Here is a 23931-nt window from a genome sequence, read left to right on the forward strand (position 1 = left end):
CATTCATTCACCTCAAGTTTATAGACACCATTCAGCTGACAAAGTGTTTCACATCCATATTTCTATTAGTCCCATTCTGTACTGCCTACCTGCGGCAAGAAGGCTAGCCTCACTGAACAGATAGAGAAACTGAGGCTGAGAGAAAGGTGGTGTGACAAGCCTAAGGCCAATGCACTAATTTACAAGCTAGATCTCAGATCCAGATTTTTGCCTCCTTTCCTGACCAAGTCACTGCATCCCAGAACAAGGCAATGAGAGAGCCTCGCTGAACTAATTTTCGATGGTCTTAATGGTCAGAATCGTGGAATCATAGTTTTGCCCTCCAGGAAGGCGCAGCTCTGGACCCAACGCTCGCTTAGTAATGATGAAGAAACTGAGGTCCCGAGTCTGACTCTCCAACGCTCGCTCAGGGAGGAAAACGAGAAGGGGGCGCGTCTTGCCTAGCTGGCCGGGTGGCGCCAGAGCCGCCTCCTCCCGCCCCCCACGCTGGGCTACCCACCCCCCTTGTCTTTGCCCTCGCGACGCAGCCACCCCAGAAGCGAGTCATGGTGGCTGCACTGGTTGCAGCGTGGCTGCTTCTAGCAGCCGTGGCCTGCACACAGAGAGAGCAGGACTTCTACGACTTCAAGGCTGTTAACATCCGGGGCAAATTGGTGTCCCTAGAGAAGTACCGTGGCTCGGTGAGTGTACACCGCGCGGCCTCGGAGCCGCCGGGGCGGGGCCTGATGGGGGCGCCCCGCTGCCGGGAACTGCAGGCTGTTGTTTCTAGGGGTCTCCAGCTGCCCAACAACACAGCAATGTCTCCCCACCGCCACGCGGGCATTCCCTCCAGAGCGCAGCTCCCCCAGATCCTGCTCCAGTTGGTCCCGTGACTACGTGGCGCGGCCCTGAGGCACAGTGAAACCTGAAACTCTCGCAGCCAGCTCTGATTTCCCTGCCAGAGACTTTGGGCAGTGGGTCTGGGCCTCTCTCAGAGGCTGGCTGCCCCCGTTGAGCCTGTGTCACAGCAAGGGTGGAAAAAGTAACCCTAGCATCCTGCGGCCTTTGTCTCTCCTATCCCCATTTTCCCTGTCTGCAATTCAGGAAGCTGATGATAGTAAATTCAACGAGAACATTGTGGAAATAAATGTGCAGTGCAGAGGGAGTGTGTGGGTACCTTACTCAAATCGTCCTCCAGGGAGGACACTGAGGCCGGAAGAAGGGAGGTATTTGTACAGGGTCACACAACGCTAGAAAGCACAGAGCCGGGAGGAAAACCATTCATCCACCCTTGATCTGCTCTAGGCAAACTCCTAAGATGACAGCTCAGAAGGAGAAGTGAGTCACCCAGGCTAACTGCTGCCTCCTTACTAAGAGGGCATCTCAGCTCATAGAGGTGTTCGGAGTGGAAGTGTGTGGTGAATCTTTGAATAAGAGTGAGCTTTAGGAAAACCAAGAGCATTTGAGGCAGAGAACTGTCCGAGTCAAGGCTCCATAGTAAACAGCAAGGAACGTGATGGAGAGGTGGTGGTGGCCAGGACTTCAAGCAGTTGTGCTTGAGGAGTGTAAAGCATGAGTCTGAGAGTGGTGGAAGTTGAGGCTGAAGAGGGTCCGGAGACACTAAGAGGGGCCTTGAACACTACATTCAGAGGCACCTAGATGTTGCACTGTGTGGAATGAAGAGCCCTCCAAGTCCTCTTCTCAAGTGAGGCTGTGGTGTGGGAAGGGCAAGGAAGTGGTCTCTACTAGACAGGTGGGCCCACTGTCCAGATTCAGATGGACCACATAAAAATGGATGTCAGCATTCTTCTCTCGGGAGCAAGGCCATTTTAGTGAAGAAAGTGCTCTCTAAACCTCTACATTCTGGGGAAAGTAATCCTTGTCCTCATTTCCTCCCCAAGGTATTGTGAGTTTCAAATGAGAGACAGTGTGGCAGCACTTGATAGAGTGCTCTATGCCTGTGTTTGGTGGGCCCCAGCAGGAGCTGCGTCCAGAACTCAGAGCAAAGAGCCAATAAGAGCAGGGCCCGTTCCCATCAGGCCTCTCCTTCCTTCTAGTGCAGTGGGCCACAGAACTCCAGGTTTACCACTTGACCAGCTCTGATACTTATTAATTCACTATTTTGTATGGAGCACCTTATGTATACCAAGTAATAGGCCAGTCCTGGAGATTCAGTGGTGAACAAAATTCAGTGGTACCTCAGTCCTCTTTGTTGATGAGTCTCAACAAATGCCGAAACCAACGAGTACTGAACAAGTAAGTGAGGAGTGATGAAGCATTTTCTCTTGTGGATGGCATTGTGACTCATACAAGTTCTAGCAAGTGCAACAAGTCCTGAGCAAGCACCAAATGCTGAAACATTTTTTTCTCATTCAAAATGCAATGAGTACTGGTTTTGACGAGTTTTGAAGCCAGCAAGTACCAAGGTATGTCTATAGATAAGTTTCCACTTTAATAAAGCTTATATAAAATGAAGAAGAGAGAGAAAATCAAAAAGGAACAGAAAAATAAATAAGGTATTTCCTAGTAGTAATAAGTACTATGACAAGAATAGAACAAAGTCTATTTGTTTTCAGAAATAATAAGGCATCCAGGATGTGAGGAATAGAAATCCTGGAGAAAAATGACCCAAAGAATAATTCCAGAATTCTGAGTGTTTTAAAACTCTAGATCATTGGTAAATGCACAGGAGCAAGAGACCAAAAAATCAATCGGAAAGAAATTGGAAAAAAAAATGTCCCACAGCTGCTAAGTGTTAGAGTTAGAATTTGAATCCAGGCAGTCCAAGTCCAGCTCCAGAGCCCATGCCCTTGAACACCACGTTTGGAGGGAAACCAGCAATAGTCAGTCCAGGAAAGCTATAAAATTGGGGTGTCCAACCTGGGCCTGCAGGCTGCATGTGTCCTAGGATGGCTATGTATGTGGCTTAACACAAAATCATAAATTTACTTAAAACATTGAGAAAACATGAGATTTTTTGTGTGATTATGTATTTAATGTGTGGCCCAAGACAACTCTTCTTCCAGTGTGGCCCAAAGATGCCAAAAAGTTGAACAACCCTGCATGTAAATGATGCTGAGTTAACCCCAATCTAGGTCTGCCCCTTGGGCAATATGCTCATTTATTCACCTGCACATAGTTACTGACTCATTATGTATATTTCATGGCAATTTTTTTAATTGAAAAAAAATTTACTGGTTCTAGTTCCCACTGCATACTTGGCACTGGGTCTAGTCCTAGAGATATAGTCATGAAAAAGACTATGATTTATGCCCTAAGGCTAACTGGGAAGACAGTCATTTAGACTATGAGTTTGCATGAATCAGTGACCATTTGGGAAAGTGCTTGCCTGCAGCATGAGATTATGTACATGTAGCCCTGAGTGTAGTGTGTGTGCATGTGTGTGTATGTGTGAATGATATGTTTGTTTGCTTGCTACAAATTAACTAGTGTATTTGGATACATCTGTCTGTTTGGGTCACTTGAAGGATAAGCTTTTTGGTTTCAGGCATGGTACTAGAAGTAGGATTTCCTTCCTTCCAAAAGAGTGGGAAGACACACAAGTTGCAGGATAAAAATAAATAATTTTCAGTGCAGTCAATGCCCAGGGATCCAGCAGAAAAGAAAGTGGAAGACCCCTGACTAGGGAAGGAAGTTAAGGATCCCAGTTTCAGGACTTCTGGTTAAGAGGGGAGCATAGGTAAATATGCTTTACCTCTTTGCACAATTACAGCAAAAGTTACAACTAGACTATAAAACAAATATCAGCCAGATTTGTCAGAAAATCAAGCTTTATGGAAGTCTAACAACCAAAGATTTAAAGAAGCCACATTCATCCAGACAGGCCATGCTGCTAACACTGGAAGCCAAAGCAGCTGTACCTAATACACAGAAACAAACACAGGGAAGCTGCCAAATTGAGGAGACAAAGAAATATGGCCTAAATGAAAGAACAGAACAAAACTCCAAAAAAAGAACTAAATGAAATGGAGATAGCAACCTATCAAGTGCACAATTCAAAGCACTGGTTATCAGGATGCTCCAGGAACTCACTGGGTACTTCAACAGAATAAAAAAAAAGACCCAGACAAAAATGAAATTTAAGAAAAAATCTACGGGGAACCAACAATGGAAGGGATGAGGCTGAGAATCAAATCAGTTATTTGGAACATAAGGAAGGAAAAAAGCATTCAATCAGAACAACAAGAAGAAATAATAATAATAATAAAAGAAACGAGAGTAGGCTAAGGAGCCTCTGGTACATCTTCAAACGTACCAACATCCAAATCATTGGGGTGCCAGAAGGAGAAGAGGAAGAGCAAGAAATTGAAAACTTACTTTAAAAAAATAATGAAGGAAAACTTTCCTAATTTGGTGAAGGAATAGACATACAAGTCCAGGAAGCACACAGAGTCCCAAACAAGTTGGACCCCAAGAGAACCACACAAAGACACATCATAATTAAAATGCCCAAGGTTAAAGATAAAGAGAGATTTATTTATTTATTTATTTATTTATTTATTTATTGTTAGAGAGTAGGTAAATAAATTTTATTTATTTTGAAAGAGTAGCTCAAGGAGAGAGAAAGAGAGGAAGAGAAACATCAATGTGTGAGATACATCAACTGGTTGCCTCTCACATGCGGCCTTCAACCCAGGCATGTGTCCTGGCTGGGAATCAAACCAGCAACCTTTTGGTTTGTAGGCTCATATTCAATCCACTGAGCCACACCAGCCAGAGCTAAAGAGAGAGTCTTAAAAGGAGCAAGAAAAAAGCAGATAGTTACCTACAAAGGAGTTCCCATAAGACTGTCAGCTGATTTCTCAAAAGAAACTTGTCAGGCTAGTAGGGACTAGCAAGAAGTGTTTAAATTGAAGGGCAGATAAAGTGCTTCCCAGACAAGGCAAAACTAAAGGAGTCCATTATAACCAAGCCATTATTAAATGAAATGTTAAAGGGAACTGTATAATTAAAAGATCAAATCTATGAACATTAAAATAGCAACAAATTCAACTATCAACAATTGAGTCTAATAAACAAACTAAACAAACAACCAGAACAGGAACAGAATCATAGATATGAAGATCGTTTGGAGGGTTATCAGTTGGGAGGGGGAAGAGGTAGAATGGGGGGAAAGGTACAGGGATTAAGAAGTACAAATTGGCAGGTACAAAATAGACAGGGGGATGTTAAAAACAGTAAGGAAAAGGAGTAGTCAAAGAACTCATGCATGACCCATGGATATGAACTAAGGGGCAGGATTACTGGAGGGAATGAGGGTACTAGGTGGAGTGGGTTAAAGGGGGGAAATTGGGACAACTGTAATAGCGTAATCAATAAAATATATTTTTAAAAGGATCCCAGTTCCTTACTACCGCAGGCAAACATGGCATATGATAGGCTGATGCAAATGAGGAAGGTTGTTCTGCCAGCCTGTGGCCCCAAGGAGTGGGTTGTTTCTCATCTGATGGAGGCAGGGTGAAGGAGTTACAGCTCAGTGGTTCTCATTCTGTAGCCCAGTGGTTCTCAACTGGGGGTGATTTTGCTCCTCAGGGGACATTTAGCAATGTGTGGAGACATTTTTGATTGTCAAGACTAAGCATCTAGTGGGTAAAGGCCAGGGATGCTGCTAGACGTCCTACAATGAACAGAGTAGCCCCCTCACAACAAAGAATAGCCAGCCTAAAACATCTAACCTGAGCAGTTTGTGCCTGTGCATGTCCAGAGTCCCAGGCTGCCCCTGGGCGACGGCCCTCTTTAGGGAGCCAGCCAGTATAATCCTGGCTCTTCTAAAAAGGTGGCCAGAGAGATAGGGATGGGCAGCCCAGACACAAAATAGGATTTAAAATTCTTAATAATATATAAATAGAAGCCAAAAAGATAGCATTGGTGCCAGAATTCTAATTGCAGTATTGTAATTGAAGTTCCATCACCCATCTTTATATTTATCACCTAAAGGTACTAAATAAATTTATAAATAAATTTGTATAAATAAATAAAGTTATTATAAGGCGATAATAAATTGAAGGCTTAGTCTAGTGATAGAAGAAAGTAGTATTGTTTGCAGGCGGGAGCAGGACAAAATGGGGTTGCCCTGGGGACCATGGGGTCCTTTTATCAAGAAAGCCCATGTCTGTCTATGTACCCACACAGGTGGTTGTGTATGCGTGCACACTTACTTTTTCATTTAGCAGGCACTTTCTGAGACTTTTCCATACATCAGCCCCTGGAGTGAAGTGGACATAGCTCCTGTCCCCAGTAGGCTTAATTCTAGAAGGAAGACTGACACATGTAGAGGCAACTACAGTGATGGGCCAGAAATTGAACCAGGTCTACCTTCCTACTCCCCCACATCACTTCTTGATGCGACTCTGCCATGTGTATGCCTCTCAGTGATTGTGCTGTATGTTTGTGGATATGTGTGATGTGTGCTAATGTATCTTTGTATCATGGGGCATATGCATACCCATTTGTGAACGGTGTATGCTTATTCTCATGAGTGTTCATGCATGTGTACGCATACATATGTATAAGCCCTGTGCGTCTGATTGTATTTGTGCCTGTGTGCATGTGTTTGTGTATATATGAGATCATTGCACTCACATTTACATGTGTACATTGTGATCTTGTATGTAGGAGAAAGTATTAATTGCTGGGGGGCAGTCACACATGTGGGCATATATATCTAGGCATGTACAAGTACATGCCTGTTGACTGGGTTGTGCATGTCTGGATTTTTGTTTTTGTCACACAGGTGTCCCTGGTAGTGAACGTGGCCAGTGAGTGTGGCTTCACAGACCAGCACTACCGGGCCCTGCAGCAGCTGCAGCGGGACCTGGGGCCCCACCACTTCAATGTGCTTGCCTTCCCCTGCAACCAGTTTGGCCAACAGGAGCCTGACAGCAACAGGGAGATCGAGAGTTTTGCCCGCCGCACCTACAGTGTCTCTTTCCCCATGTTTAGCAAGGTTGCAGTGACTGGCACTGGTGCACACCCTGCCTTCAAGTACCTGACTGGTGAGTGCAAATCCTTCCCCTTACCTTCCCTCAGCTGGCTGAGGCCATGGCTTCCTGGACAGCAGAAGCCACTGGCTGCCTGGGTGACCTGGGACCCTTTCCCAACCAGCCCCGCGCTAAAATGTATTGATGGTCTATTCCAGCACTAATCTTTGAGGATGTGTTGAAGGGTATTCCTGCCTAAAGAATATCTTCACCCTGCTGCTTTTAAGTTCTTCCCCAGAGTTACTCTTGAAGACATCTCTAAGATCCTTTGCATAGGTGGGGACTCCTGTAAGGAGACTGGACCCTAAGATTTTAGTCAATTGTGAATAGTTGGACTCAGGATGAAGAAACTACGGTGCAGACAGGGAGGGGATGCCACATGCCCGGAGAAGCTGATAGGCATCTCCTATCCTGAGTCAGAGTCAAAGTCTATAGGCCACAGGAGAGAAACCTGAGCTAAAAAAGCAGATCCCAATAATCTCAATATTTAGATATAGATCCCTTCTCCAGCCCCAGAAGCTTCAGAGCCACAAAATGAGGTCACAGGCCACACTTGTCATTATGGCCCTATTTCTTCCCTGGGGCCTATCTCCTCCTTTGGGGACTCCTTTTTTGCCTTCGCCTACTCCTTGCTTGTGGTTGCCTTCAAATCCCTTGTCACCCCCATCCACCCATTTACCTGGAGAAGTAAATGAGAAACAACAGTGTAGCAAACAAAATGTCCCTTACAAAGGCAGGTTGGAATTTTGCTCTGCAGGTCAATCTTAATATTTGCTTTTTCTCCTCCTGTGTCTTTTTATTAGTTCCTTCCTAGTTACCATAGTTATAAATCAAAGCTGATCCTGCTTTGGAAGTACCTGGGGATCTCTTGATGTATTATGCTGCCCTGGCTAGTGTAGCTCAGTGGATTGAGTGCCGGCCTATGAACCAAAGGGTCCTGGGTTCGATTCCCATTTAGGGCACATGCCTGGGTTGCAGGCCAGGTCCCCAGTATGGGGCACACCAGAGGGAACCACACATTGATTTTTCTCTCCCTCTCTTTCTCCTCTTCCTTCTCCGCTCTCTAAAAATAAATAAATACAATCTTTTTTAAAAAATGCATTAGCCTGAAACCTACTGAAGCAGGGCCCAAGAATCTGTTTATTTTAAGCACCCCTCACCACCACTACCACCATGATTAAGATGCAACCAGTCCATGAACTAACATTTGAAAACCATTTAGATTACATTAGGGAGTAGAGTGTGGACTATTCGGTCGTTTGAGTTCATTAGTAAAGGACAATCTGATACTGCTTTGGCAAGCACTTCACAAGAATCCTAGAGCAGTAGTTCTTAACCTTGGCACCACATTAGAATCTCCCCAAGAGCTTTTGAAAAATACTGACGCCTGAGTCCTGCCCCCCTCTGATTTAAATGGTTTGCCTCAAGGAACGAATGGACACTAACAGTGTCCAGGGGACAGTACACAGGGAAGCACACTTTGCTCTCCTTCTTCCTTTTTCTCTAGAAACTTCTGGAAAGGAACCCACTTGGAATTTCTGGAAGTACCTCGTGGCCCCAGATGGAAAGGTGGTAGGGGCTTGGGACCCAACTGTGTCAGTGGAGGAGATCAGACCCCATATCACAGCACTTGTGAGGAAGCTCATCCTGAAGAAGCGAGAAGACTTATAACCACTTTCCCTCCTCACCTACTGTCCCCTTTCCCCCTACCTTGCTTTTTGGTGACCAAAGCAAACTCAAATGGTGCTTTAGAGGGAGAGACGATGGCTCTCCTTCACCCATACATATCTCACCTATGCCATCACTCCTGTGAGGGGGCAATTCTAGCATTTTGATGATTTGAGTCTTAGAGCAACCTATAGGAACTCCTGGCCAATGAGAGCCCTTGACCAATGAATCACCAGCCAATAAGAACTTCTAGCCCATGAAAACATGTGGTAAATAGAAGTATATCAAGCAACAATCTCCCACCTATTAAGAACTCTATGAAACAGGGCTGATTCCTACCTCACAGGGCTGTTGTGAGGATTAATGAAAGACCTATGAGCATGCCTAGGACAGTGTCAGCCCAATAGGAGACACTCAATAAATGTTTTCTGCATATAAACAAAAAAATAATGTGATCAATGAAAACTTGCACACAACATGGATTCCCAGCCAATGAGAATGGTCAAACATATATTGTTGTTGTTTTCTTCTCTATTATTATTTTTAATTACCAAAGGAATGTAAATTCATTGTAAGACAATGCAGGATGATGTGATAAAATGAAAATGTACCCCTCAAGCCTTTTTGTATCGGGCTGATCATTATGACTCACTGAAAGTTCCCTGACCAAAAGTACACGACAATAATGAAGACACAAAAGATATGAATAGATAATTCACAGAATATGGATGGATAATAAGGATATGAAAAGATAGCTGGCTTCATTCAAGTTTGAAAGATTTTAAATTTTTTTTATCTTCACCCAAGGACATTTTATCATTGCTTTTAGAGAGAGGAAGCAAGAGAGAGAAACATCGATGAAAGAGAGAAGCACTGATAGATTGCCTCTGGAGTGCACTGGACTGTGGATCTGACGTGCCAGAACTAGGGACCAAACCTGCAACCTAGGTATGTGCCTTGACCTAGAATTGAACCTTCAACCCTTCAGTTATAGGACAGCGCTCCAACCAACTGAACCACACTGGCCAGGGCATCAAGTTGGAAAGATTTTAAAAATGATAATACCCATTGTTGGTAAGGATGTGGGAAAATAGGCATTTGTATAAACTATTGTTGGGACAATAAACAGGCACAAGTTTTTGGAGGGTGATCTGGCAACATCTTTGAAAACAAAGTATTCATACCCTTTGATCCATTATTTCTATTAGAAGACTCCCAAATTATGCAAATATATGTGTACAATAATATATGTATACACTGTTCATAATAGTGCAAATTGGATGTAATCCTTGTGTCCATCAACATAATTTATTACCAACTTATGGTCTACTAATAAATTATGGTACAAATCCAAATGATACACTAATATAGTTATTAAATTAATGAATTAGATTTCTATATGCTATCATAGAAAGTTGCCCAAAAGTGAAAAAAGGGTAAGCTGTACAACAGAATGAACCTATGCACACACAAAAAAAATCCAGTATGAAGAATAATATTTTAATTAAAAATTTACAGTGAGCCCTGGTTGTTGTGGCTCAGGTGGTTGGAGCATTGTCCCAAAAACCAAAAGGCCTCAAATCCTGGTCAGGGCACATGTCTGGGCTGCAGGTGCAGCCCCCAGTCGAAGCGCATAGAAGGCAGCTGATCGATATTTCCCTCTGATATCAATATTTCTCTCCCCCTCTCTCTCCCTCCTTTCTCCTCTCTCTCTAAAATCAATAAGCATGTCCTCCTTTGAGGATAAAAAAAATGACAATGTTAAGTGAGGAGAGAAGGGGGAGGGAATATAGACCAAAATGTGAATGGTGGTTGCGGGTGAGGTGGGATAACAGGAGTCACTCACCTTCTTTGTTAAGTATTGTTGTGATGTTTGAATTTTGTATGTAAAAATGTATATTTCACTTTTATATGATTTTTTCTCTGTACTCCTTTTTCACAGAGTTTATTTTACACCTATCATACCAAACAGATTTTAAACACTGACATAGAAAACTCCCTAACAAGAAAAAGTAGTGATTTTCAACTGGTGTGCCATGGCACACTGGTGTGACGCAAGAATTTTTAAAACATGCAATACCCGATTATTTAGTCAGGGGCACTGACCTCTTTCCCCTTAGACTGTCAAATAAAAAATGAGAACAGCCAACACAATAGAGACCTGATGTGCATAAATCAAAAATTACACCAATTTTTTTATCAGACCAGCAAAAAACTAATACACATTTTGGTGTGTCACAGATGAAAAAATGTTGAAAATCTCTGATAAAGCAAAAACAAGTGTTCACTTATGAGAAACAAGATACACCATCATTTATAGTCTTCAAACATTATTGCACTTTAACTTTCATAATTTGACAATGCATTCATGAAACAATCTGCCAACTAGTTTTAACAAATCAAAGAACACTTTTAAGCAGATATGACTGTCCTAAATTGTTTATTAGGTAAGAATTTTACAAACATGACACGTATTAGCGGTAACAGTGGAGCTGGAGAGTATTGTGCCTTCGCCAAGCTGCAGGGCAAGAACCATCAATAGTGTGGTGGAACTTGAGGCCTTTTCCAAGGCCATGGCTCTTGCGGCCTGCAGATGTCAGCCCTCGCATCTCCCTGTGCTTGTGGACTGGTTTGGTGATCCACTGGGTGTCAGGATTCCTTCTGATAGCCTTATGGAATGGATCAATGAGGATAACCTCAAAGAATTTGTAGGTGGAATCTTCACCAACCCAGTAAGAATTCAGGACTCTCAGAGCCCCACAGTGGCGCCCAGCTCGCTCCTCAGCAACAGACTGAAGACTTCGGGCAAACTTCAACTGGTTAACCCCATGGTGGACAGGCTTGCCATAGGTCGCACCCTTAGGGACAGGGCGTTTGTGGCCACCACAGCGTACACAAATCCGATATATGACATAACCTTGCTTGGCCTTGTAGCCCAGCCTGCGCTGTTTATCGGGCCTGGTGGGGCGGGGGGGCCCTGTGGAGCGCAGAGAGCTGGCGGTACTGCCAGCAGCGCACCCTGAGAAGGAAGCGCATCTCATCGGACTGCTTCTTCCTCCATAGCTCCTGGATGTACTTGTAAGCACCCATCTTGGCTTACCTTATGGCTGCAGCCAGATGGAAAGGAGCTATATGAATATTTTTTAAAGGCAGCTAAAAACTGAGGTGATGGACAGAGTTACTGATTGATAATTCATTGGCCAGTAAGAATTTCTTGTCTACTTCTCCCAAGGTCACTCTTCTAGGAGAAGCAGACTCAGATTCAGGTCCAGGCTGTGCCCCTGACTCACAGACTGAGCAAACTACCAGTATTGGGAGAATACTATGGGTATTTTGCTGTGTATAATGTGACCCATGTTTTTGTGTGCATTATACACAGGATTATTATACCCATGATATGTAATCATTATACCCATGTATAACGTGCACCCTTATTTTTCCCTCAAAAATCTGGGCAAAAAAGTGCACATTATACATGGCAAAATATGGGTATTTCCTGTCTTCTGTCTTCAATTTTCCCACTGGACCACAAGAGGGTTGAACTCTGCTTATAGTTCTCAAAGTCTCCCTTAATGGTCCTCCTCAAAAGCTGCCCAGAGTAAATGAAGGCTCTCTTTGAGCCAACCACAGCCCTTCTGAGGTGGCCTCCAGAGTGCCCTTACACACCCTGCCTCATGCTCCAGCTTGGTATATACTTCGTGTGTGTGCATACACATACATGCAATGAAGCCCAGCTATCAGGGACATTTCTGGGATGGACATCCCGAACTGCATTCTCAGTGGACACATCTCTGACTTCATCCTTCTTGACCTCTCAGCCACATCTGCCATTGCTGACTACACCTTTCTCCCTGACACATTCTCTTCCCTTAGCTTTCATGTCACTGTCTTCTCTTGGTTTTCTCCCTTTCTCTGAGTGCTCTTTCCTTCTCAGTGTTGGTTGATGTTTCTTCCTCTGCCCACGCCTTCCCTATTGTTCTTCCTTGAGGTTTTAGGTTGGTCCCTCTTGTCACTCCATACACTCTTCTGCAGCTATCTCATTTTTTTCTCATGGTTTTGAGCACCATCTGTATCTTGGACTGAGATCTCTATCTTGGACTCATATCAACCTGCCTACTGACATGTCTGAGGGCATCTCAGTTCAACATACGCAGAGCTCACCTGCTCTCGCTCCCACCCAGCCTTTGCAAACCCCCTAAGCCTTTCCCGTCGCATACCACTCACTCACTCACCACACTCTATCCTCACTGTTTAAGCAACTACCCTCTCTCTTCTCTCTTTAGCACAGTTCCTGACCCTTATCAGAGTACAGGCAATTAGATGGCAAACATTTTGAGCAATAGCTCCATGCTGTCCCTGGCTAAATCCTATCTGAAAACCAAAGACGAGCAAACAGTTTCCCCTAGAAGTTTAGAGTCCAGCTGAGAATTTTACCATCTCAGTTAGACCTTCCTTCCTTTCGGCATTATCAGCTTTCTTCTGTCCCTTCTAATGTGCAAGAGTCCCCTAGGAAAAATCTTACTTTAAATCCTTATCGACTATTATCTTAGTCATTGGTTAACCAGTAAATACTAACAACTCAGTTTTAAATTAATCCCTCAGTTACCAGACGGCACTTGAATAGTTAATGTTTCATTTTCTACCAACACTTCAGTTATCTTCTAACACTTTACTTGTAAGCTAAATACTTTATTTATTAGGCTGTGTATTAACACTCAGTAATTTGGAAGAAAAAGGGCAGGACATTCTGGGTAGTCATGCCCCAGGCCTATAACTCCTTCAGTGAAAGGTTTTTAAGCAGACTCTGTCCATTGTTCTTGCAGGAGGTTAACACATATTTGAAACTTGGAAGTAATACTCCTCAAAGGTGTAATCACCCTTAAGAAAGCACGTAATCTAGTAATCCAATCCTACCTTGCTTTCTCCCACCATCATGTAATCTTCCTTAAATACCTCATTAATTCCAAATGAAATTAAAAAAATGCAAACTGTTACTCTCCAGAGCATCTGAGATCTTGGTCCCCTACATATGTTGTCAGTTTGGCTCAAATAAACTCATAAAAATTCTCTACAGGTTTGGACTATTCTTACATCAATAGTAGTTTAGCTATTTTCCAAACCATTTTAATTATTAATCTATATTTTAATTGTCTCCTTAAGTCTTATTACTGATTCCTTAGCTATCTGCTATTAGTCTAACAGTAGGGAGTTGCAACCTTCCCCACCATTCTTTTAACTGTGTTTCTGTAAATGCTAACTCTGACTTACAGTAGCACGTTTGAGTAAGAATCCTAGGAACTACAAAAGATAAAGACTCTGACCTTCAGTCATCCTAACTCGGGGAGATTTGCTGACCTTCAACTGTAAAACCAGGATGACACACACCAGACCATCACTTGACCAGTTTTGAGGGCTTTAGGGGAGTAGACTGTGCTGGTCTGCAGGTAGAGAACTTTTCAATCCCCTACCCTTTATCTCTTTGTTCTGCTTTCCCTCTCCCTCCCTATAAAAACCTCTGCCTGCACTGACACATTAAGATGGGCTTTGAGATAAGAGTCCACATCTTCTCAGATTGCTGGCATCTGAATAAATCTCTTTCCTTATCAGCAGCTGGACCTGCATTCAGTTACATTTAGCAAGTCAGGGTAGATTTAGGGTAGATTAGCAAGTCAGAGACCAACAGCTAGGAGTGTGGGGAGGAGGTCACTTCTGGAGATATGATAAAGGCCTTTGTCTTTTGCTGAGCTCTCCTTCCACACTCCCTAACCCACGATTCATTCTCTTTCAACATCAACTGGTCCCAGGTCCTCAGATAAAGGGAGGTCCCATTTAAACTGCTTATTTACTCCTCTGAGTTGGTCTGGAGAGTGGAGCAGGGAGAGTGTGACTATAAGGGGACTTCCTGGAAAATTGTTGGAAGAGGCATTCATTCATTAACAAGTATTTCTGGAGCGCTGATTATGTGTCAGGTTCTTCACTAGGTTCTAGTGGTACATCAGTAAACAACACATGTTCTCCGCTGTCATGGTGTTTAGAGATAGTGGGAAGGCAAACATTAACCAAATCATTACACAATAAATTGTAATATTATATAATTACAATTATGATATGCACCAGGAAGAAGCACAAGGAGCTATGGGTGTGTATGAAAGTGGCAATGGACCTACTCTAGAGAAGTCTTCCCTGAGGAACAACATTTAAGCTGAGAGCTGAAATTTTAATAAGAGTCAGTGGGGGAAAGAAGTGGGGAGGTCCTAAGCACTTGTAGTGTCTCTTGAAAAGACCCTAAGGCAGGAAGACGCTGGACTGCATGGAGCCAGTGCTGTCTGGTGAGAGGTATGCAAGGACCAGCTCATTCAGGACCTTGTGAAATGCACATAAGAAATGCTGGTGAACAAACTGCAACAATACAGATGACGTATTATAGAACTATACCCTTGAAACCTGTATAACTTTATCAGCCAATGTTGCAGCAATAAATTTAATAAACTTTATATTTAAAAAAAAAAAGAGCAGTGAACTGACCTCACATGACAGAGCTTGTTTTCAGTCCCAAATCTTAAGGGCATAATAAACCCCAGGGCAGAAGCAGACCTGAACTACTGATAAGAAGTACGCTGCTCTAGAGTCTGCCTGGAGGGCTAGTCACCAGTGGAGACACCTGTGGAAAGCAGACAGAGCCCTGGCTCCAGCAAGGCTAGCCTGGGGATTGCTGGAGGGGATTGCCAAAGGAGCTGCTGGCTTAATTCCTGGGCCCCACCCAGAAATATTATACTGCAGGTGGTCAAAGGCATTCAAGAAATGCTGCCTTAGGTATAACAAAACCTCTGCAGCTTCCCTACAGAGAGGTTCCCTCTCCTCCCTATATCTCTGTGAATCCCTGCATCTTAGCCCTCACCTGATTTTTACCACTTTGTGTCAGGATAGAGACTGGGCAGCAACAACAAAAACTCAAAGTAAACACAGTCTCAAATAAAGTATAAATTTCTTTATGCCCTATCTAAAAGTTGGACCCTTTATCTGCTCTATGAATTAGTCAGGGGTCCAGGCTTACAGCTCTGCCATCCGTAGAATATTGCCAACATCTGCATGATCCAAGATAGCTGACTACCTCCATCCTATTCCTTCAAGGGCACTACATCACCTTATACTGGTAAGGAGATTTAGTCACATAGCCATTTAGACACAAGAATCACTGAGAAATAAAGTTTTTATTCTGTATGGCCATGAGCCCTGATGAAAACTGGGGGTTTCATTAACATAGAAGAAGAGGAGAAAGATGTTGGGAGAGCAGGGACAAATAGCCATCTCTAACCCACATCTTAACATCTTTCAAAGCTCTCCCCTTTTCCTTCTTCCTGCTTCCATTATTCTAATTCAGGATTCATCATCCTTCTAGCTCATCTCCTTGGCCCCCACCTCCTCCTCTAATCCATCCTCAACATCACAAGTTGAAAGATATTCCAAACAGCAATCCAAGCATATTATCTCTCTGCTCCAATGTGCTTCCCAACCTTGTCTTTGGAATAAAGGCTTGGTTCCTTAACGTCATTCAATGTCTTTGTGTCTCATCCTCCTTTGTTTGCCATATTCTCTTTCACTCCTCCTAATAGGGGTTTAAGACTTGGGGAAATTTAACTTAAGGTAAATAGTCATAAATCTAGCAAGTAATGTGTATGCTAAGTTTTTGTTTCAGCAACTACAGATAAGGCCCATCCTGGCACCTAAATTTTAAGCAGTTGACCTCCTGGGTCATTGACTGGGGATTACCTCATCTGGAGACTTCTGTACTAGGAAGAAGCAAGCGACTACCCTTCCCCCTTGGAGGCAACTGTTGAATTTCAAAGGCTTTCACTGACACCTTGTTTGCCCTCCCCCAACCCCCTTATAAAAGATCTGGCCAGGAAAGAAAGAGTGAGATGGTTCGTTAGGGTATGAACCCCCCATCTTCTCGGATCGCCGGCCATCTGAATAAAGCACCTATAAAAGATTCAATCACTGTCATTGCTTATTGGACTTGGTAGTGACAGGCAGCCCGAACGCCGGTGTCTTTTCCCGTTACACTTCCTTCTGTTGCATAAGTAGAAATTCTCCTCCTTTCCATGATATTGCATTGCTGTGCACCTTATCTCTGTTGTATTCTTTGAGCATAACAAATGCCTGATTCATAATAGGTATTCAAAGGGCATTTATCTATGTCTGTTTCCCAATGTTCCAGGGACTGTCGGAGCCCCCTGCATCAGCTAAGTTCCTCCTGAAAGGCTCAAATCCTCCCAAGGAGGGGGTGACCAATCCCAGTGAGGTGGGAGCGCCCAGTCAAAAGGCCCCTTCCTCTAATCCCTAGGAATAGGCGTGCTCCCTTCTGATCACAGGAGCAGTTGGGCCCACTCATCATTTGCCAGAGGGAGTCCCACAGGGCCACAACTGTACTTGGTATTTGTGACATTTTGGAACATATTAAAAAATTATTTGTTGCTTCTCTGAAATTCGAATTTAACTAGCCATCCTGTATTTTATCTGTCAACCCTACTGCCATGCCATAGGGAGTTGAACTAGATAGCCTGGGTCTAGGATCTTTCCAATTCTAAGAAACAGATTTTAACTCTTCTGATTTGCCTTGTTCCTCTCAATGAAAGCAGAAACTCTTCTAAGGACTAAAGTGGAAGAACTGAGTTAACAGCCTAATCAACATAACAGATGACAAGACTGCCTTACTAGCTGTGTAACCTTGGGGCAGTCACTAACCTCCCTGAATCTTCACCCCTTCATCTAGCTAATAAAAAGAAGCCAAGATTTTACTTCATATATTCTGGGCCCTGTGCTAGCCACATCCATCTATGTGTTCTCTCACCTGGAATATTCAGACAAACTAATGTATAAGAAGGCACTTTGTAAGTACAAATGGGCTGTAATAAATATGGAATAGTATTAGCATTAGAGTAATGCTGTCTGCAGTTGATTTCCTGACCCTGAGGGGGAAAGAAGCTTCCCTAGCTTGTTCATATTGTAGAGGAAAAACACTGTGCAGGACTCTAGAGGGTAGAGCAGTGGTTCTTAAGGGTGATTTGGCTCATTAAGGGACATTTGGCAATGTCTGAAGACATTTTTGCCTGTCACAGTGAGAGATGGCAGCGAATGGGCCAAGGACAGGGAGGCTGATAAACATCCTGCAGTGCACAGGACTGTCCCCTACTGCAAAAAATTATCTGCCTCAAAATGTCAAAGGTTAAGAAATCCTGGTCTAGAGTGTTGCAAACAGGATTCACATCCCAGCGCTGCCACTTAGCAGCTGAATGACTCACGGGCAAAGTATTTTACCTCTCGGGGCCTCACCACCTTCCTCTGGGGTGTCTAAAATATCAATAGTACCTACCTCATAGTCCTATTCTGATGACTAAATGACAGTATACCCATGAAGCACTGCAGGGCCTAATAACAGTAAATATTTAGTAAATAATAGTAGTTCTTGTAGTCATTTGGGTATTACTGTCACCATTTAAAAGACAGAAAATTGAGGCCCAGAGGGGAACAGGCTTGCCCAAGATCTAGAGAAAAAGTCCTAGTCATGGGCTGACAAAGCTCATTAAGAGTCTTCTGTACCAAATGACATGATACTGTGTACAGAGAACCCTAAAGATTTCACCAAAAAGCTACTAGAACTGATAAATAAGTTCAGTAGAGTAGAGGATATAAAATAAATATCCAGAAGTTAGTTGCATTTTTATACACCAATAATGAACTACCAAAAAGGGGAACTAAGGAAATAATCCCATTTACACTTGCATCAAAAAATAAAAATAGAAAATAAAATACCTAGGAACAAATTTAACCAAGGATGTAAAGACCTGTAGACCTATATTCAGAAAATTATAAGACACTGAAAAAAGAAACTGAAGAAGATACAAATAAGTGGAAGCATATAACATAACACGGATAGGAAGAATTAACATCATTAAAATGTCCATACTACAAACAGCAATCTATAGATTCAGTGCAATTCCTGTCAAGCTACCAATGGCATACTTCACAGAACTAGAACAAATATTCCAGAATTTTATATGGAACCAAAAAGACCTCAAATAGCCACAGCAATTGTTTTTATTTATTTTAATTATATTTTATTGATTATTCTATTACAGTTGTCCTGATTTTCCCCCTTTGCCCCACCTGACCCAGCACCACCCCCTCCCTCAGGCAATCCCTACACCATTGTTCACGTCCAGGGGTCATACATATTTGTTCTTTGGCTACACCATTTCCTGTGTTGTACTTTACATCCCCATGGCTATCCTGTACGTACTTATTTGTACTTCTTAGTCCCCTCACCTCTTCACAAATTCCCCACACTCCCTTCCCATCTGGCAACCATCAAAATGCTCTCTGTATGCATGACTCTATCCCTGTTCTTGTTTGCTTAGTTTGTTTTTTAGATTCAATTGTTGATAGATTTGTACTTTTTTGCCATTTTATTGCTCATAGTTTTGGTCTTCCTCTTTTTCTTAAAGCCAGGATGACTAAACCAGGATGATGCACACCAGACCCTCACTTGCCTTATCAGAATAGAGTGTGCTAGTTTGCATGTAGAGAACTTTACAACCCCCTCCCTTGATCTCTTTGCTCTGTTCCCCTCTCCCTCCTCATAAAAACCTCTGTTTCCACTGAGAGGTGGAGATGGGCTTTGGGATATGAGTCCCCTATCTTCCCAGGCAGATGGACTTTGAGATGAGACAAGAGTTCCCCCACTTCCCAGGGGATGGGCTTTGAGACAGGAGTCCCCCATTTTCCAGGTGGCCGGCATCTGAAGAAACCACTTTCCTTAAATCAGTACCTGCCTCTTGAGTATTGGCTTTTGTAGCTGCAGGCAGCCAGACCTGCATTCAGTTACAGAATCACACTATCTGATATCAAACTATATCACGTCATAGTAATCAAAACAGTACGGTACTCACATAAAAACAGACATATAGATCAATGGAACAGAATATAGACAGTCCAGAAATAAATCCCATGCCTTATGGCCAATTACTATTTGACAAAGGAGGCAAAAAAAACATACTGTACAATGGGGTAATGATAGTCTATTTAATAAATGGTGTTAGGAAAATTGGACAGATATGTGCAAAAAAACAAAACAAAACAAAACAAACTATATCATCTTCTCACCCCATACACAAGAATAAGTCAAAATGGATTAAAAGCTTATGTCAGACTCAAAACCATAAAACATAGGCAGTAAAATCTCAGATATTTTGTAGCAATACTTTTTCAGATGTATCTTCTAGGGCAAGGGAAGCAAAAGAAAAAATAAACAAATGAGACTACATCAAACTGAAAAGCTTTTTCACAACAAAGGAAACCATCAACAAAATGAAAAGACAACTCACTGAATGGGAAAACATATTCACCAATGATACATCTCGTAAGAGGTTGATAAAGAGCTCATAAAATTCAACACCAAAATAACAAACAATCCAATTTAAAAATGGGCAAAGGACCCAGATAGACACTGCTTCAAAGAGGACATACAGATGGCCAATACACATATGAAAAGATGCTCACGTACTAATCGTCAGAGAAACGCAAATTAAAACCACAATGAACCCTGGGCAGTGTGGCTCAGTTGGTTGGAGTGTCATCCCATGTACCAGAAAGTTTCAGATTCAATTCCCAGTCAGGACACATACCTGAGCTGTGGATTCAATCCCCAGTCAAGACACGCACAGGAGGCAACCAATAGATGTTTCTCTCTCACATTGATGTCTCTCTCCTTCCTTACTCTCTCTAAAATCAATAAATGCATCCTCATGCAAGGATTTAAAAAACCATAATGAGATACCACTTCATACTTGTCAGAAAGGCTATCAATAAATCAACCAAAAACAAGTGTTGGCAAGCATGTGACAAAAAGGGAACACTTGTGCAACGTTGGTGGGAATACAGATTGGTGCAGCCATTGTGGAAAGCAGTATGGAGTTAATACTTCAAAAAATTAAAAATGAAACTTCCTTATGACCCAGCGATTCCACTTCTGGGACTATATCTGAAGAAACCCAAAACACTGATTCAAAAGAATATATGCACCCCTATGTTCATTACAGCATTATTTACAATAGCCAAGATTTGGAAGCAGCCCAAGTGCCCATCAGTAGATGAGTGGATAAAAAGCTATGGTACATTTGTATGACAGAATACTACACAGCCATAAAAAAAGAAGGAAATCTTACCTTTTGCAATAGCATGGAGGGACCTGGAGAGTATTGGGCTAAATGAAATAAGCCAGTCAGAGAACAACAAATACCATATGATTATGATTCCACTTATATGTGAAATCTAATTAACAAAATAAGCAAAATAGAAACAAACTCATTGATACCTTGGACTAAAAGAAGGTAGAGGTTTGGGAGTCTGGGTGAAAAAGGTGAAGGGACTAAGAAAAAAAAAAACAGGCCCTGGCTGGCGTAGCTCAGTGGATTGAGCGCGGGCTGGGAACCAAAGTGTCCCAGGTTCGATTCCCAGCCAGGGTACATTCCTGGGTTGCAGGCCATGACCCCCAGCAACCGCACATTGATGTTTCTCTCTCTCTCTCTCTCTCTCTCTCTCTCTCTCTCTCCCTCCCTCCCTCCCTTCCCTCTCTAAAAATAAATAAATAAAATATTTTAAAAAAAGAAAAAAAACAACAACTCATAGACAGACAACAGTATGGTGATCACCAGAGGGAAAGGGGGATGGGGGAAGTAGAAGAGAGTAAAGAGGGAATAAATGGTGATGGAAGGAGACTTGGTTTGGGGTGGTGAACACACAATACAACATATAGATTTTGTATTATAGAACTGGGCACTTGAAACCTAAATAATTTTATTAACCAATGTCACCCCAGTAAATTCAAATTTTTTTTAAAAAAGAGTCTTCTGTAGACAAAGGCTGCACTTTTCTTATGTGTAAACCTAGCATGAGACACAATCCTTGCTCTCAGCAAAGTGAAAGGAAGAAGAGGAGTAACCTTTACTGAGTGCTCACATGCCTATATCTCATCCTTATGAGATAAGTACTGTAACTTCTATTTTATAGATCAGGCTAAGTGAGAAGTACAGTGTCCCAGCAATCAGTTGCCAAGTAGAAATTAGAATCTAGGCTAATCTGGTACCAAGTCCTTGCCTTTCCCTCTGTCCTCTGCTTCCTGCATTTCAGTAACACTCTGGCAGGGAAAGGGGAGGTTTAGGGTTGAGACACTGATACTAGGAGAGGGCCATTCACTCCAGGGTGCAGAAGCCTTGGAATAAATTCCATAAGTGGATGATATCAGGCTGAAAAAGAAATGTGAACATGAAAAATGCTTAATAACATGGAAGTGATGGACTCGTGTTAAGACCAGAGCAGGAGACAGGCCTTGTCTTCAGTGTAAAGCTACACCAGGTCAGGCGAAGGGGCACTTTTTTTTCTACTTTGCACAAAGGAACAAAGCAGCACAAAGCAGCAGCCCTGTCTTGAGAACCAGGCCCTTGCCTCGGGACCATGAAACCAGGATGAAGCAGGTACAGCCTCTGACTTACAGGGTGAGTCCTGTGGTATCTGTGAGATGACGGCATGCGGAAGGTGCTCAGTGAATGGTACAGGTACCAGCATTCAGAAGGTGCGCAGTGAATGGTACAGGTACCATCAAGACAGCAGATGCGTCAAGAAAGAATAAGTGGTCACAGAAAGGCTTCCTGCTGGAAGGGTTCCTTTAAGCTGGGTCTTGAAGGGTGGAAAGGATGTAGATAAGCAAAAGTCACAGGGAGTGGGTGTTTCTTTCCCAACTCTCCCTGAGAAGACAGGCTACCTTAGTGTAGAGGGCACTGTTCTGAGGGCTGCTCAGTGGGTTTCAGTTTTGGCTTTCCAAGTGCCAGGCTTTGGCTCTTCCTACTGCCCTGATGCAGAGAGGGAAAGTGATCTGCCTAAGGTCAAACCACAGGTGACTGGAACTTATGACTGGAACATCCTTGGGTGAGTTACTTCACCTCTTTGGGTCCAGCTTTCCTATCAGTAAAGCGGGTATAAAATTGTGTGTGTGTGTGTGTGTGTGCGCGCGCGCGCGCATCTTGGAGACTCCATATCAAACTAGTAAGATATTTCTGTGTGGAGAGATTATGGGTGATTTTTAAATTTTTTTCTTTGGTTTATCTGTATTCTCTGATTTGTTGTTTTATAATGAATGTGTATTTACTTATTTTTTAATAGAGAGAGTTATATTGCATAGGGTTGTGAGGACTAAAAGAGATAATAAAAAGCACAGCATAAATCTCTACTTCGCAGTGTGTCCTCCATGAATATGAATTCTCCTTGCTTATCCTTCTCTTATACTTTTCTTTCCTTCTGGTGTTAGAGACTCTGGCGCCCAACCTCAGCTGGGGAGGTAGGAATGGGTGGTACAGGACTCTGATTTCAGCTACTGGCTGTGCAGCTTTGAGTAAACATCACTTAACCTCCACCAGTCTCAGTTACCTTATCTGCAAAATGGTAAGAATAACACCTACCCAAAAGGAAGTTTTCAAGGACTATATGACATACAAGATGGGAAACTGTGTGGCACATAATAGGTCTGCAATAAGTGTCTGCAGGGAGAAGTGTGATGCATGTGATGAAGCATTGGAATAGTAGCTAGACCAGAAGAGGTAGACGATTTTAGCATAGATTCCACAGAGCGAAAAAGTGTGCATGGATAGAGATCACAGTGAGAGGAGGGGAAGCATGAACTTGGATTTTCACTAACATCTGACTGAAATTTAGCATTTCCTTCTATCATGCATATAAGCAACAAATCACAGCAGTGATTTTGGCACCAGTAGAAATCATAGATATTTCCACATTGCATTACAATAGTGACGTCTTGAAATACTCATTCACCACCTCGAAATTACAATAGGTTATCAGAGCAGTGAACCTATTCTAGATCTTGTTATTTAAGGTGTTTAAAAAGAACTAAATCACAAAAGAAATATTTTTATATGATTCTATATAATTGATATCCCTTGTATTCCAAAGTAATTTACTCTTTGTAGTTAAAAAAAGTATTCTTCTGAATAGTGGTCCGTAGTCTTCATCAGACTGTCAAAGAGGATCCTTGGCTAGACAGACATGGGTACCAGTCCTGCCTGGACCATAGATTCCTGTGTGGCATTGAGCTTTGTAGGTCTCTCAGGGACATAATCATCCTAGCTTGACTCACCCACAGGGTTGTTGGGAGGAACAAATTAATTCTTGGCTGGTAAAGGACTTCAGAAACTGCTGGCAGCTTCCCAATTTT

At 42.7% G+C, this 23931-nt stretch overlaps 2 protein-coding genes across 2 annotated transcripts; one reads left to right on the top strand and one right to left on the bottom strand.

Annotated features, from left to right (window-relative positions):
- The first annotated feature begins 481 nt into the window (after positions 1 to 481).
- Positions 482 to 9271, top strand: GPX7 (glutathione peroxidase 7). The gene is made up of 3 exons (XM_028512463.2): positions 482 to 680; positions 6734 to 6995; positions 8488 to 9271. Exons 1-3 carry the CDS (start codon positions 546 to 548, stop codon positions 8649 to 8651), a joined length of 561 nt encoding a protein of 186 aa, XP_028368264.1. The 5' UTR covers positions 482 to 545; the 3' UTR covers positions 8652 to 9271.
- A 1787-nt stretch (positions 9272 to 11058) lies between these two features.
- On the bottom strand, positions 11059 to 11787 carry LOC114496538 (60S ribosomal protein L15-like). Its single transcript, XM_036026088.1, is given in 2 exon segments — positions 11059 to 11620; positions 11622 to 11787. Coding segments are annotated over 2 exon segments (615 nt in total). The 5' UTR covers positions 11739 to 11787; the 3' UTR covers positions 11059 to 11122.
- Between the last annotated feature and the right edge of the window lie 12144 nt (positions 11788 to 23931).

The sequence above is a fragment of the Phyllostomus discolor genome, chromosome 5 (assembly GCF_004126475.2).
Source record: "Phyllostomus discolor isolate MPI-MPIP mPhyDis1 chromosome 5, mPhyDis1.pri.v3, whole genome shotgun sequence".
Classification (NCBI taxonomy): Eukaryota; Metazoa; Chordata; class Mammalia; order Chiroptera; family Phyllostomidae; genus Phyllostomus; species Phyllostomus discolor.